At 40.6% G+C, this 14,449-nt stretch overlaps 1 protein-coding gene across 1 annotated transcript; it reads left to right on the top strand.

The window, feature by feature from the left end:
- Positions 1 to 827: 827 nt before the first annotated feature.
- FBXO5 (F-box protein 5) lies at positions 828 to 11,079 on the top strand. The gene is made up of 5 exons (XM_008154681.3): positions 828 to 968; positions 6,069 to 6,774; positions 8,040 to 8,130; positions 8,953 to 9,135; positions 10,209 to 11,079. Exons 1-5 carry the CDS (start codon positions 845 to 847, stop codon positions 10,458 to 10,460), a joined length of 1,356 nt encoding a protein of 451 aa, XP_008152903.3. The 5' UTR covers positions 828 to 844; the 3' UTR covers positions 10,461 to 11,079.
- The last annotated feature ends 3,370 nt before the right edge of the window (positions 11,080 to 14,449 follow it).

Here is a 14,449-nt window from a genome sequence, read left to right as displayed (position 1 = left end):
AGGGGGCCGGGGCTCCCGGCCTCCCGCCACCGCGTCGGCGGGACCGGGTGCGCGCGCGCCGGGAGGACCCACCCACCCGCGCACGCTCCGCTCCTTCCCTCGGAGCATCGCCAGGGACCCCAGCGCGCAGGCGTCAACCCGCCAACTCGGCCGCTACCTCCCGCCAAAAGCGCCTGCGCAAAAGCACTGGGCCGGGGGGGAGGGGCGAAGGTAGGAGGTGGAGAGGAGCGCGCCCAAATCCTAGAGAGGCGGGCTGAGGGCTCGTCTTCCGGAAAGCCTGCGTTCCCGGACGACCAGAGGCGCCGCTCACCAACCTCCCGCGCAGGAGATGGCCGGAGAAAGCCGGCCGCCCTTTGTCCCCATCGGAGAGCCTCAGGGAGGAGCCGGCGCTGCCTTGGGGATGAGATCGGGACTCGCCGGAGGCCGCGTCCCACCGCCGAGCGAAGCTGGGCGCGTGGGCGCATGCGTGGTAGGCTCCCTCCACGTGTGGCTGGGCCGCGGCCTCCCCGCGCTCCGAGGCCCCGCCCCGGCCCCGCCCCCGGCCTCAGCATCCTTCCGGGCGCGGGGAGCCGGCCGGGAGGAGGGCGGGTCGGCCCCGCGGCTGGCCCCGCCTCGACAGCCTTCCATTGGACTTGGGCGAGGGCGTCCCCGCCCACCGCCTTGCCATTGGGACGCGCGGGCAAGCGGCGCGTCCCATTGGGCCGTGCGAATTTGGGCACCAAATTCAAAGATTTTAAAAGTACCAGCTGGCGCCTTTTAGGAGGTAGAGCTGTGTGCGGCTGCAGCCCGCTCCTCTCGCGAGGTAGCCGGTCGCTCACCTGAGGAGGACCCGGCCTCCACGGCCATGAGCCGGCGCGCCTGCAGCTGCTCCCCCTCCAGCTCCAGCTCCAGCTCCAGCTCCAGCTCCAGCTCCTGCTCCTGCAGCTGCAGCGCGGTGACAGCTCCCAGGCGCCCTGGTTCCTTGAATAGTGAGTGAAGGGAGAGGGCACGAGCGGGGTGCGGGTTCCAGGAGGGGTGCGGGTTCCAGGAGGGGTGCGGGTTCCAGGAGGGGTGCGGGTTCCAGGAGGGGGGTGCATGCCGAGGGGTGAGGGCATGCCGAGGGGTGAGGGGATCTCACCCCGGAATCGGGACGGGCGGCCCCACGCTGGACCCCGGGCGGGCGCCGGTGGGGGTCCCTGGGACCAGGGGGAAAGAAGAATGCGGCATTCCGGGAAGGGAAGCCAGATGTGCTGAGGCGGGATGGCGGGCCCGGGTCCTGCCCGCCACGCCGAACCTGGACGCCAGCTCCGAGGGAGGTGCGGGTGGAGGCCTCCTGGGGCGCCCTTCTGCCCTTGGATGACCTGCCTCCCCACCCGGTTGGAATGGGCGCCAAATGCCCCTCCCCTCCCCCACCGTAACCGGGGCCCGGGCTGTGCTGGGCGGCCCCCAGGGCCTGGCCAGGTGTCTGACCAGGTGCCCGACCCCCCGCTCCCTGAGCCCCTTTTCCATATAGGACCCGCACCCCCAGATCCCAGGTCAGCCTCCTCGGGTGTGGGCCACCTCAGCCTTGCTGGCGGGCGCGGGAGATCTTGCTCGCTGTTATCTCCCGCCTCCTCCGCCAGGCCCGCGCCCTCAGGGGCCACCCCGCCGACCCCTCTGCGTTTCCAGGGTCTCCCCCCCACCACTCCCGCCAAATACAGGGACCCCCCTCATTGAACCGAGCTCTCTAGGGGTGTCCAAACAAAAACGTCCAATTTCTCTCCTTTTTTCCTTTACCCAGTAACTCAGTCTCAAGGCCTGGAATCAAAGGGATTGATTTTTTAGGGACACTAGTTTTTAGTACAAAACCATGAATTTGGCCATTTTGAGCTGATTTTGGGAGAACTGAAGAATCTTGGTGTGTTGTGTTTTTTTTTTTAACTCCTGAAACACTAGGATTTTATTACAAACTTGGATAGAATGAAAGGCGCTCAGATAAACGCTTATTTTTATTCTCTTTGTTGCTGTCTCTAAAAAAGATGTAAATGCATTTATTTAAACTTAGGTATTACCAAAGTTTTTTAAGTAGCAATTTGATAGTGTAATGTTTGGTAATCTCTGGAAGATGCCCATTTCTCTAGAAAAGGAATCTGGAATAGGAGAGAGGGGGAAAAAAATACTTAATTTTTACAGATTAGATGTCTCCATCGTGAAATTCTGAAGCTTGATGGCTTTAAGTTGTTTGGTTGTTTAATTCCCATTGTCTCTTTACCATCTTACTCCTAAAGAGGATATTTGCAATCCTCTTGAATTCTTTTCCTGTTTATAATTCGGGGAAATGAAATTTTAAAATTTATTGAGTTCCAACGTTTTTTGAATTTTCTCTTAGGGATTATGGCTGATAGGTAATGGTAGCAAGGTTTGGGCCTCTTAAATTTTTGGAATAGCCAGGCCTAGTGTTGGGCACATGGTGATTGTCTTAATGGGTACTGGAGATTGTAGAACTTAGTTATTTAACATTGGAATAGTTATTTAACATTGAAATAACAAAGGTTTTTAAGCACTGTAGTCTATTTACCTAATAAGGAGTATCAGACCTATATTGAAAAGTTAAATAGGTTACTTTTTGAAAGTTAACTAATAATGTCTTTTTCATGATTGTACTCTAAAGGGAAAGGTTTAAAAAATGCAGTATGTTGAATCTACCAACTCCATGAGGTAGATATTAATAGCTCCATTTTAGAGAAAATGAAAGACTAATTGAATGTTCTAGGTCACAAAAGCTAGTCAAAAGATTGAGCAAGGATTTTCATTTGAAACTGGACCTCATTCCTAGAACAAATATATAATGTGAAATGCATACATCTATCTGTCTGGGGTGTAGTTTGCTACTTATAAAAGGTTCATGATATACAGCTGAAAGAACATGAAGGGATTTGACTTAGAATAATGTGGTAATTAGACTTCGGTAGATTCTGTTGATTAGACCATGTGTGACAGGGACTGTGTCATAAGTTCAGTTCAGTTTTATTTTCTCACCCCTGTTTTATAGGTGAGGAAAGAGTTAACTTCCTTACTTTTCTCCCAACTTGACAAATGACACTTTATAGCTTAGATCTTAAAACTTTAAACCCTAGGGTATTTTTTTACTCCAGTTTCCTTCATCATCCACATCTAACACATCAGCAATCTCAGCTGACTTTTGACCTTACTTACCTCCTCAATAGATCTCATATCTGTTCAGTTATCTTCATTTCCACGATGGCCACCCAGTCTCAAGTACCCGGCTCGGAAATTTTCTGATACACATTTCTAACTAGCCTCCCTGCTTCCACATGTACCTTCCTACAGTCCATTTCCACAGCTGCCATGGTTTTTTACCTTTATTTATTTATTTTTTAATCCTCATCTGAGAATTTGATTTGAGAGAGAGAGAGAGAGAGAGAAACATCCATTGGTGCCTCCTGTTCCCACCCTGACCAGAGATTGAACCCATAACCTAGATATTTGCCCTGACTGGGAATCGAACCCACAACCTTTAGGTGTATGGGGTGACACTCCAACCAACTAAGCCACCCAGCCAGGGCAGCTGCCATGATTTTTTAAAAATGTTTCTACTTAGAACCCTTCAAAGGCTCTTTACTACACCATGAATATAATCCATCCTACCCTAAAAATCCTATAGATCATTCTGCCTTTCCAACCTTACTTTTCAACCACCTAGCTCACTAAGTTGCAGTCTTACAGAACTTTCTATTACTTGATACTCAACACTTGTCCTTGCTTCTAGTACTTACCTCTGTCTGTAACTCACAGATCTTCACAAGGCTTTCAGATCTCAGAATGTCACCTCCAAAAGATTCCTCTCCACACCAGGTCACTAAGTAGGATTGGATGAATGAATGAAGTGACAGAACTAGACTTTGAACCCTCGTCCATCTGATTTCAAGAGGTTATGATGAAACCTTGTGATATTTTTCTCCTTTCTGAAAACTCAGATCAATTATATAAATACATATATGTCCCCATATTGTTTAGGGATATTTGGCTTGGTCATTGGAAAGCACTGAACTAGTTGAAAAACCAGGAATTAGCTTTTTACAAAGTCTGCTTTCAGGTTCCTTTCATATAAAAGAGTGGTACTGCCCTAGCTGGTTTGGCTCAGTGGATAGAGCGTCAGCCTGCGGACTGAAGGGTCCCAGGTTCGGTTCCAGGTCAAGGGCATGTACCTTGGTTGCGGGCACATCCCCAGTGCGGGGTATGCAGGAGGCAGCTAATCAATGTTTCTCATTGATGTTTCTAACTCTCCCTCTCCCTTCCTCTCTGTAAAAAATCAATAAAATATATATTTAAAAAAAGAGTGGTACTTACTCTTTATTTTGTAGTATTGTTATATAATTTCACATTTTAAAACTAAATCTACAACTAGCATCTAGATTCTGGAACCAATAAAATTAACTAGAGCTTCTTAGAGAAATAACGGATTCTAGGGCTAGATAGTAAGGAAAGTTCCAAAAACAAAACAGTGCAAGTGTGTCAAATGGGCATGAACTTACAGTGGCAAAGCTGGAACAATCCCAGTTATTAGGTTCTAAAGACAAGCAGAAGAACAATGCTTTTGAAAAGAGGGAATTAAGAGTTCTTGAAGTACAATTTTAGGCCTCTTCCCTTTAGGCAGCTAAACAAAGTAAAAATCGTCTTTAAAGGTGACTTCTACAGATTAAATATGGCCATGTGTAATTATACTTAATTTTTCACTTGACAAAAATATCTTTCTTGGAATATTTTTCTGGGTGGAAGAGAAGCATTCAAGTTAGGGTTAATTTGCGCGGGGGGGGGGGGGGTGGATTGCTTTAAGACTTGTATACTCTTTATTTATTTATGTCCCAAACTCTTAGCTTTAATCTAAATTTTAGGATTTAGTACAAGGTGTATGGGGTCTTAGAGCACATACTATGTCTTCCAGTGTGTTAATGATTTGGAATTTAAAGAGTCCCTACCTACAATGTTACTCTCTATCAACATCTCCTTTGGTGCTTTGACTTAAAGGTTTTGCTCTAAATAAAAATAGTAAAATTGTTATGATGATCTTACCAATATTTGGTGTAGATTAAACATACTGGTATATTCACTTACTTATAGGATAAGTTGTTAGCTACTTATGATTGGCTTGCATTGGGGAGAGTAGATGGGAAGTCAACTTGAAGCATATACTCTTCATCTGCCCTCAATAATGCTAAGCAGTTTTTCTGAACCCTTGACTGCATTCCTTCCCAATATAGTGCCCTTGCTCACACTCTGTGAGTGCCCTTTCCAGCCTCTATTGCCTGACAAAATCCTAATCTTTTCAAGCAGTGGTTCTCAACTGGATAATGGGAGAGACTTTGCTGTCACCACCATTCCCAACATTTGGCAATAACTGGTGACGAGACATTTTTCATTATCCTACCTAAGGGGTCGGGGCTGTGACTGGCATAAAAGCTACTAAGTATCCTACAGTGCATGGGACAGCCCTCAACGATGATGAATTATCTTGTCCAAAGGTCAGTAGAGTACAACTTTGAGAAGACCTGATTTAAGATAATTTAACTGATTCCTAAGGCCTTTGGCTGATGGTACAACCTTAAACAAGTGTTTGCTTTTTTGAGTTATGCTTAAGTAAAGCTGACTAGTGTCATTTCAAGTCCATGGTATCAACACTGATTCTAGAAGTCTTTGATTAATGTAAGGGTATCTCTGACCTGAGACCCCACTCCTGATACCTCACATCTCCTTATTTTTTCCCTAAGCACAGATATTTGTTAAATGGTCCCTCTTTCACTATTTTTTACTCAGTCAATATAGATTCTGAAAGTCAGATGTAGTTAGCTATACATGTCTAAGAGCAATCTGTTTTGAAGGACCTTTTTAAGAATAAGATATGTATATATAAAATAATATTTCCTCATATTGTCACATCTCCATAATTAAACTTTGATAACTTCACAGCCACTTAGACAATACACAGTGCTAAGAGATGCAAAGTAATTAAATCTTATATCCCAATTTAAGTAGTAAGGATATGTTGAAATTTGTTATTAAGAAGTAAATATGTTATGTTCTTTTTATAGGTTGCAGAGAAACTTCTCTTTCTATCAAAATGAAGTGTGATTTTAACTATAACCATGTTCATTCTGGAGTTAAGCTGGTAAAACCTGATGACAGTGGAAGGCTAGGTTCCTACACTTCTGCATGTTTGGAAAGTTCTAATAAAGACTGCATTAAAGACTATGAAAAGCTATCAGATATTGGGTCACCGATTGTGAGCCCCAGGATTGTAGAACTTGAAACTGAGAACAAGCCCTTGCATAACAAGGAAAATCAACATGTGCAACAAACACTTAATAGTTCAAATGAAATAGAAGAACTAGAAACCAATGGACCTTGTGAAGACAGTGGCTATTTATCATTTTCCCAAAAGAGTGTCCTGGATGAACAGGAAGAGGCTAGCCTTTCCCTGGAAGAAAATTGCAGTGGCAGTCCACAGTTTTGCCTACCTCAGACTCAAAGCCCAAGCCAGTATCCCAACAAAAACTTGATGCCAGCTCTTCATTTCGCAAAAGTGGTTTGTTCAACATTAAAAAGGAGTGCCAGGCGAAATCATAAAATAGATTGGGAGAAGCTAAAGGAGTATAATGTAGATTTTAGGCTACAGACTATAATTGGCAGAAAAATGGGCCTAGAATATGTAGATATTCTCAGTGAACTCTTTCGAAGGGGACTCAGACATCTCTTAGCAAGTATTTTAACACAGCTCAGCGATATGGACTTAATCAAGTAAGTGTTGCTTTGAGTGTATTCGTAAAATACACTAATGCAAATTATTTTTGTTAGATTGGTATCTTTGTTTCTTCAGGTTCTGAAATTTCTGTTATGTAAGCTGCATCTTTCTGGCTTAAGTATAAAACAATGTCTAGTTCTAGTGTACAGGTCTAATAAGCATTGTGACTTGTTGCACTTAAAATAAATGATTTCTGGTCTTTTAGGCCATTTTTAATGTAGCTTTTAAGTGTGCAGAAGTACTCTTAGCAAGTGTTTTACGCTGGTCTTTATGTAGCTAAAGCAAAACAGATAAGCAAATATTGATTTTTATTGTTGGCTAGCTTCTTAAGGGATAACCAACATCACAAGTTGATTTCTGCTAATAACAGTGTGTCCTAAAGCACTTTGAAATTTGTCTACAACTTTTACCAAATAGCTAACAAATAGTAAGCAGTGGCTACTTCCTTGATGTTTGCAGATAATGTAAAAAAAAAATCCTATATGATAAAAGCCTAATATGCTAAGTGTCTGTTCAACCAATCAAAGCGTAATATGCTAATGATATGCTAAGGATGCTCAACCGCTCACTATGACATATACTGACCACTAGGGGGCAGACAGTTGACCAGTTGCTATGATATGCACTGACCACCGTGGGGGGCAGATAGTTGACTGGTCAACCAGTCACTATGAAGTGCACTAACCACCAGGGGCAGACATTCTGATCGGTTGATTAGCTTGCTGCTAGGGTCTGGCCGATTGGGACTGAGTGAGATAGGCTGGACACACCCTGGAGCCCTCCCGCGGTCCTTCCCCGGCTGGCCAACCTCCCGCACCCCAATTGTGCATTTGTGGGGTCCCGTGGCCTGGCTTGTGCCATCTCACAATCTGGGACCCCTCAAGGGATGTTGGAGAGCCGGTTTCAGCCTGACCCCACAGGCCAGGCCGAGGGACCCCACTGGTGCACAAATTCATGCACTTACCCTCTAGTGAAATATAAATCAGTAGTTCTTAAGCCTGGATGCACTTAAAATTACTTGATAGGGAACTTTTTAAAAAATACAGAACTCTTTTCCCCATTTTAGACCAATTCAACCCAAATGCTAAGCATGAGGTGTCCTTAAATCTTAAGTGCCCTGGGCAATTCTAATATAAAGTTAAGTTTAAGAAACAGTGCTAATAAAAATTTTTTGTTTGCATTATTAATGTTTCTGTAGTATATTCATCTGAGCTCTTTGTGATGCTTTAATTGTGTATTTCATAATCATTTATTTTTCCAGTGTGTCTAAAGTGAGCATAACTTGGAAGAAGATTCTAGAAGATGATAAGCGGGCATTGCAGCTGTACAATAAAGCAATACAAAGAGTTACTGTAAGTCTTTGCAGTTGATGTTTTCAGTTTAATATACAGTAGCTAGTGATCTTTACCATTAGAAATAGAAGGGGGAAAATAGAAAAGATAACAGGTAATCTGGAAATCTGTTACATTCAAAAAGCATTTCAAACTTGAGTAGAACTCATAAAATTTATAGGGAAAGGGAAAGGAATCCCACTTCAATCATTTAGTCCTAAAAATGGAATGTCCAAAGGGAAAATTACTCAGTTCTCAGTGTGTGTTGATCATACAGCTAATATAGGTTGCCATTTTGTGTGTATTTTTTCACTTATCAGATATATAGTAAAATATTTACATACTGAAGATTCTTAATATAGGAAAGAATTAATTTACTGTCAGAAATACTTCAAGATCAATATATATTTAAAATTTCAGACTGAGGAGTTGGCAGACTTAGGTCCAAATTTTGGTGCTGCTTACTAGCTGAGTTGCTCTAGATTAGTATTGCTTTCATTCTCCAAGTTTAATTTCTTTATCAAGAAGCTGGTGCTAATGGAAAATTTTCTAATGTAAAAGGTGGTATTGAATCTTTTCATGACACTGGAGTGACACTTAAGCTTGACTAATTGCCCTCTGCTGTTGGTAGGAAGAATTACTGTTCTGGCAGAACTTGATAAATCATGTATTCAATGCTATATAGACTAAGCATCTCAAGTGCTCACAATTTGGTTTGTAATTTCTGTCGATAGCTTAGTTATTAGCCTTTAAATGTTTGTGTGAATACTTTTATGTGGCTGTTTTTTTTTTAAGCATGTGTAAATAAATTGAAATCCTATTAAAACTTTTTTTTTTAATTAGGAAAAGAACATTAAGTTTTCATCACATGCTTCAACCAGAGAATATGTTATGTTTAGAACTGCATTGGCCTCTGTTCAAAAGTCAGCAACCCAAACTCCCCTCAAAAATGATGCTCGAGACAAGTTATCTGATCCAGTTGATCAGAAAGGTTCTACTTACAGTTGGCACAATGAATTCTCTGAGGTAATTTTTTTGTTTATCGATTAATTAGAGTCATATGGGGCATTTATTGTTAAGAGGATTTAGAGTAAGAAAGGGAGAACTTTAAATTTAATCATAGCATAATTAGAACTATTAATGGAGACCTAATCTTCTGTACCCTTCATTCTACTCCCAAAAGTGTTAGAAATTAAGAAATTATTTCATAACTCAACTAATATGTTGGGAAAGTACAGAGTTGCCTTTCTATGATAAAAATAATATACATTTGGCATTATTAGACAGTTTAGTGATGTTGAAATTTAATTAAGAAACGCTAAGAAAATAATGGAGACTCTTGATTTTAAAACACTTTGCTATCTAAGCAGAAAAGGGCCAACTTACAGAAATTCAGGGCCTCCTATTAAACCTTCACATCACTGGGTATTGTGTATTACAAAAGTTCTCATGGATAATTTTGCAAACTTAATTTAAAACTCATAGTTAAAAGAGTATATGTTTTGAAATAAAATATTGACCTCATTTGTTGGTCAATATAAATTTTATGTAATGAAATTTAGTATTCTCTCTTTATTACTCTGATGCCTGTTATAATGTAAGTTTATTCCAAAGCATTTTTTGAGTATCTGCTGTCTTATCGGGTACTGCATAGAGAAGAAAACATGGTAGTAACCTTCATAGCCTTATAATCTAGAATGAAAGATAACACATTAAAGAAAAAATATGTAATATGATAGGCACTTTAAGAAAACATAAAACTAGAGGTAAAAGTGCAGCCAATTCCTGAGTGATACTAGGAAAACTTCACAGAAAAGGTGCCTATTTAATTTAGGCATTGATGTGTGAGTAGCATTCATGAAGGAAAAGAACATATTTAAAAGTAGCATTAGGAAATTGCTACTGAACTGGCTGATATTATCTCTAGCTCATTGATAATATCAGGGTGAGGGTCCTTTGGGGAAAGAAGGAGTTCTCTATGTGTGACATTGATTCTTTATTACCTGTATTGTGGAGAGTACAGAGGTGCCATTCTTGTTTTTCCGAAGTTACATTCAATTCAGTCTTCACTAAAATTTGTTTATGGATTTTCTTTCTAGGTTGCCAAGACTTTGAAAAAGAATGAAAGCCTCAAAGCCTGTATTCGCTGTAATTCACCTGCAAAATATGATTGCTATTTGCAAAGGGCAGTCTGCAAACGAGAAGGCTGTGGGTTTGATTACTGTACAAGATGTCTGTGTAATTATCATACCACCGAAGACTGTTTGAATGGCAAGCCTCTAAAAGCCAGTTATAAAATGGGCCCTCTGCCTGGTACTGTGAAAAGCAAGAAGAATTTACGACGATTGTGATATCTTATTAATATCTGTTATAGCGGATCATGAAGGTTAGTCAGAAAAGTTAGGTTTTAATTTAAAAAATTAAGAATAAATATTGTGATTTTCAATTTAATGTTGAAATGAATATCCTGCAAGGGATTTCTGCCCCCCTTCTAAGTAGAGGATGCAAGCCTCTTAAAATATTTTAAAATTTAATGTGAAAAAGTTCAAAGTTCTCAGTATAAATCAGGAAATCTAAATATTTTTTAAAAAATAGTCATCTGATTTTTGTTTTAGAGGTAAAATAAAATTGAATGTTTTAGTAAAGAAGCTCATGTAATTTTACCTACACAATCTTACCTAAATTTTGTTTACCATCTATTAGTATTTGAGACATTTTATTTGCCTTAACAAATTAATATCTTTTGAAATAGCAACTCTGGAGTCTTAATTTAAATGTTTTGTCATGTTTGTTTAATGTCTTTTTCAGTGTGTATATTTCCAAGTGTCCTTTGTGAACTCCTGTTTGCTTTATTTGTAAAGTCTGTATGTTTTAATATTTTTGTAAATATATAAATATTTCTATTTTTATGTAAAGAAAATAAATGACTTGTACATATATGTAAAAATAAATTTTGTTCCTGTTATAAATAAAATTACCACAAATTTAATAAATACTGTGAACTTTTATTTATATATCTTACCTGGTAGAAGGGCTTTAAATTTTTCTTAGAATGCAGATTTGCTGGTCTTTCATCCTTTGCATGTCTAAAAACATTTCATCTTTTTTGGTATGGAGAATTTATTACATGCCAAATGGTATTTTTTGCTTTTTTCAATCAACCACCCCCAGTAAAAATTCCTGTAATTCAATTCCCTAATGTCCCTACCTTCTGGCATTCACTAATCAACTTTTTGTCTATAGTTACCTATTCTGAACATATTACACAGATGAAAGTATACATTTAGCATAATGTGTTCAAGGTTCATCCATATTGTAGCATGTGTAAGTATTTCCTTTTTGTAACTGAATGATATTCCACTACACAGATATAGCACATTTTTTGGTAGACATTTGAATGATGCTTATATGAAAATTCATATAAGTTTCTGTCTGAATATATCTTTTTTATTACTTTGGGTTTACCAAGGAGTGAATTGCTGAATGGCATGGTAATTCTATCTAAGAGTGGGCCTCTGACTGTTCCTAAACTTAGGACACTCCTCTGCCTGTGCAGCCATTGTAAATTGGGTGTTTGGGAGACATAAATTTCCCCTTTAGTGTACAAGTCCTTAGCTTGGAAGAAACCATACTTTAATTGTATTTCAGAAACATACCTCAAAAACCTCACCTGTACCAGGGTCAGATTTCAGTGATGAGATTCTGAATTTTGAGCTGAAGCTATAATGTAATGAGGTTTTCAAGAGTTTAGGGAGAGGCTAAGTCTAATTTTCATATAAGAGGGATGTGAATTATGGGAGTCAGGGCAGACTGTGTTAGCCTCTAAAATGTCTTCCAATGATCCCAACCTCGGTATTTACACCTTTATGTAAACCTTTCCCATACTGTATTAGGTTTGGTCTGTGTAAGAGAATACAGAAAAAGTGATTGCATGTCACTTCTGAGGCTAGGTTCTAGAAGACATTGATTTCTATCTCTCAGGTTAATCACTAGGGAAAGGTCTATTGGGAGCAACCTATAGAGAGGCCCAAATGAAAAACAGTAGGTCTTTGGAAAGCCCCCCAAAAAATAACTGAGGCTTCCAGCCAAATGCTAAATCTGTGAGTCTTGTAAGGAGTCTTCCAGTCAAGCTCTCAAATAACTATTATCTCTGCTGACATCCTGAGTACAAACTGAGTCACCCACATAAACTGCTGAATGAATTCCAGATCTCTCCCCAGATAACAAATGTTTCTTGTTTTAAACCTCTAAGTTTGATTTGTTATACAATAATTAATGAATACAAAGTGAGCACAGCCTTCTTGGGGCATTGGGCAAGAGAAAGATGAGTAGAAATCTTTCCTTGCACCCTTTGATTAGCTGCACTAATCCATACATATAAAAGGCTAATATGCTAAGTGTCCTTCCCAGTCTGACCGGTTGCTATAACGTGCACTGACCACCAGGGGGCAGACGCTCAATGCAGAAGCTGCCGTGACACACAGAGAAACAGCACCATGGACCTGGCACCCACAAAGCAACACTCGGCTTCCCCCAGGTAGGACACAGGCCCCACCACCACCCCAGAGCTGCAGCCCACCAAATCGCAGCCAACGCTGCCATGGCCCAGCCCAGCCCACAAACGGTGGCTGTGGGCACTGGGTAATGATGTCACGTTTTTTGTTGACATTCTAAAGTCAAAATTGTGGACAGAGTATGTCTGAAAACCAACTTGCCACAATGTACCTCTGAAGCCAAAAGAAAGCAATGTCATCGACAGAATATGGCTGAAGAACAGTCATCAACAAGTACTACCAATACTGGTAGAAACTGACTTCATATCGAACACAGTTGTGGTGGAATGACTGTCACATGTCAATTTTGCCTATCCCTAAATTTCTCCAATGAAAAACCATCTGATGGAAAATTTACTCGATGTTGTAGCAAAGGCAAAGTTTGTCCAAATTATATAAATTTTCCAGAATACCCAGCATATTTTTAAAAAATTAATGATAAACGAAGATTCCGACAGTAAAAATTTCATGGAAAATACTCGTTATGTCATATTGCTATTGTTTTTTATTCATCAATTTATATATTATTTTCATGTACATTTTATAATTTCTTTCATCTCTGACACTTCTATTATAGAGAAAGGACAAATAGTGATATTAAAATATTTCTTCTAATTAATTTCCTTTCAATGTGCACAAATTTGTGCACCGGGCCACTAGTTAATAACAATACGGTTAGGACTTCCCCAGGACTACTCACACATGTACTAACTTGGTCTGGCTTGCCGTCAGTCAAGATTCACATTGGAGTGTTATCTGGTGCCCAGAGTTGAGCATGTCCATATCCTGTGGCTGGGAAATTGTCATGCCCATACACACAGCTTGAGGACTTGCCAAAAAGACTGCATATAACAGAAAACAACGATAGTTCCTCTATTAAAGTAATTTCTTACATTCATAATCTGACTCTGATTGCCAATATTCCCCCTTTCCTACAATGTAAACAACATGCCACAAGATGGTGCTCTCATAACACCATATTTTTGAGTTTGTGAAGCTTAATATCAAAATGGATCAAACAGTATTGCTATTTTCTATTCAATTTGTGTTTTATAAGATTAAGGCCACAACATAGTGTTAATCGAGAATAGGTAGATATAAACTATTTACATTTTGGTTGCAGGCAATCTTTTAATGCCATCACCATCTCCCTTCGAGACACAATAAGGGGCAGAGAGGAGAATCCTTAAAGAGCCTAGCTGAGGGTGTCAGTTTCTCACCCTCCAGGGAATACAGTACCAGGAGTAACAGGAAGTCTTTTGAGACCCTCCTAGCCTCCAGGGAGCAAGTTGCTTCTCAGATTGGGACTGAGGGGAAGAGAGAAGAGAGCATAAAAAGGCAGTACTCTCCACCCCTCCTCCACTGCCTGAGCAGAGGAAAAGTATCAGTGTTGGTAACTTCATAAAGGAGGCTGTTCAATCATCAGGTTGTACGAGTCAGTTTGCATTTAAGGACCATTGTATTTAAACTACCTGACTGTATACTCTGATGAGCAAAGAAATAAAGTCTTAATTCTACCTTGGCTTTAGTTTGGGGGATGAAGGGGTTAACGTAAAAAAAAAAAATAATTCAGACTGTAAAGAATTTTTGTGAATTTATTTGAGCCAAACTGTGGACATATGCCGGGAAAGCAGAACCTCAAATGAATTGAGATAATGCTCCAGAGAATGGAGGGTTACATCTCTATTTGTACATAGCAATCAAAGGAAAGGGACGTAGGTGGGTTACATGAAATTCATTGGTGATAGGTTAAGGAGGTGGGATAAAGCAAAGCGGGGAGACCTCTG

This window comes from Eptesicus fuscus, chromosome 10, assembly GCF_027574615.1.
Source record: "Eptesicus fuscus isolate TK198812 chromosome 10, DD_ASM_mEF_20220401, whole genome shotgun sequence".
NCBI lineage: Eukaryota > Metazoa > Chordata > Mammalia > Chiroptera > Vespertilionidae > Eptesicus > Eptesicus fuscus.
This window is presented reverse-complemented; position numbering and strand designations above follow the sequence as displayed.

Excerpts from the sequence above, each read along its gene's own strand:
- FBXO5 (XM_008154681.3), top strand. The coding sequence starts at position 845 with ATGAGCCGGCGCGCCTGCAGCTGCTCCCCCTCCAGCTCCAGCTCCAGC. Across the intron at positions 6,775-8,039 it reads AGCGATATGGACTTAATCAA|TGTGTCTAAAGTGAGCATAA; the intron begins GTAAGTGTTGCT and ends TTATTTTTCCAG. Across the intron at positions 8,131-8,952 it reads AAGCAATACAAAGAGTTACT|GAAAAGAACATTAAGTTTTC; the intron begins GTAAGTCTTTGC and ends TTTTTTAATTAG.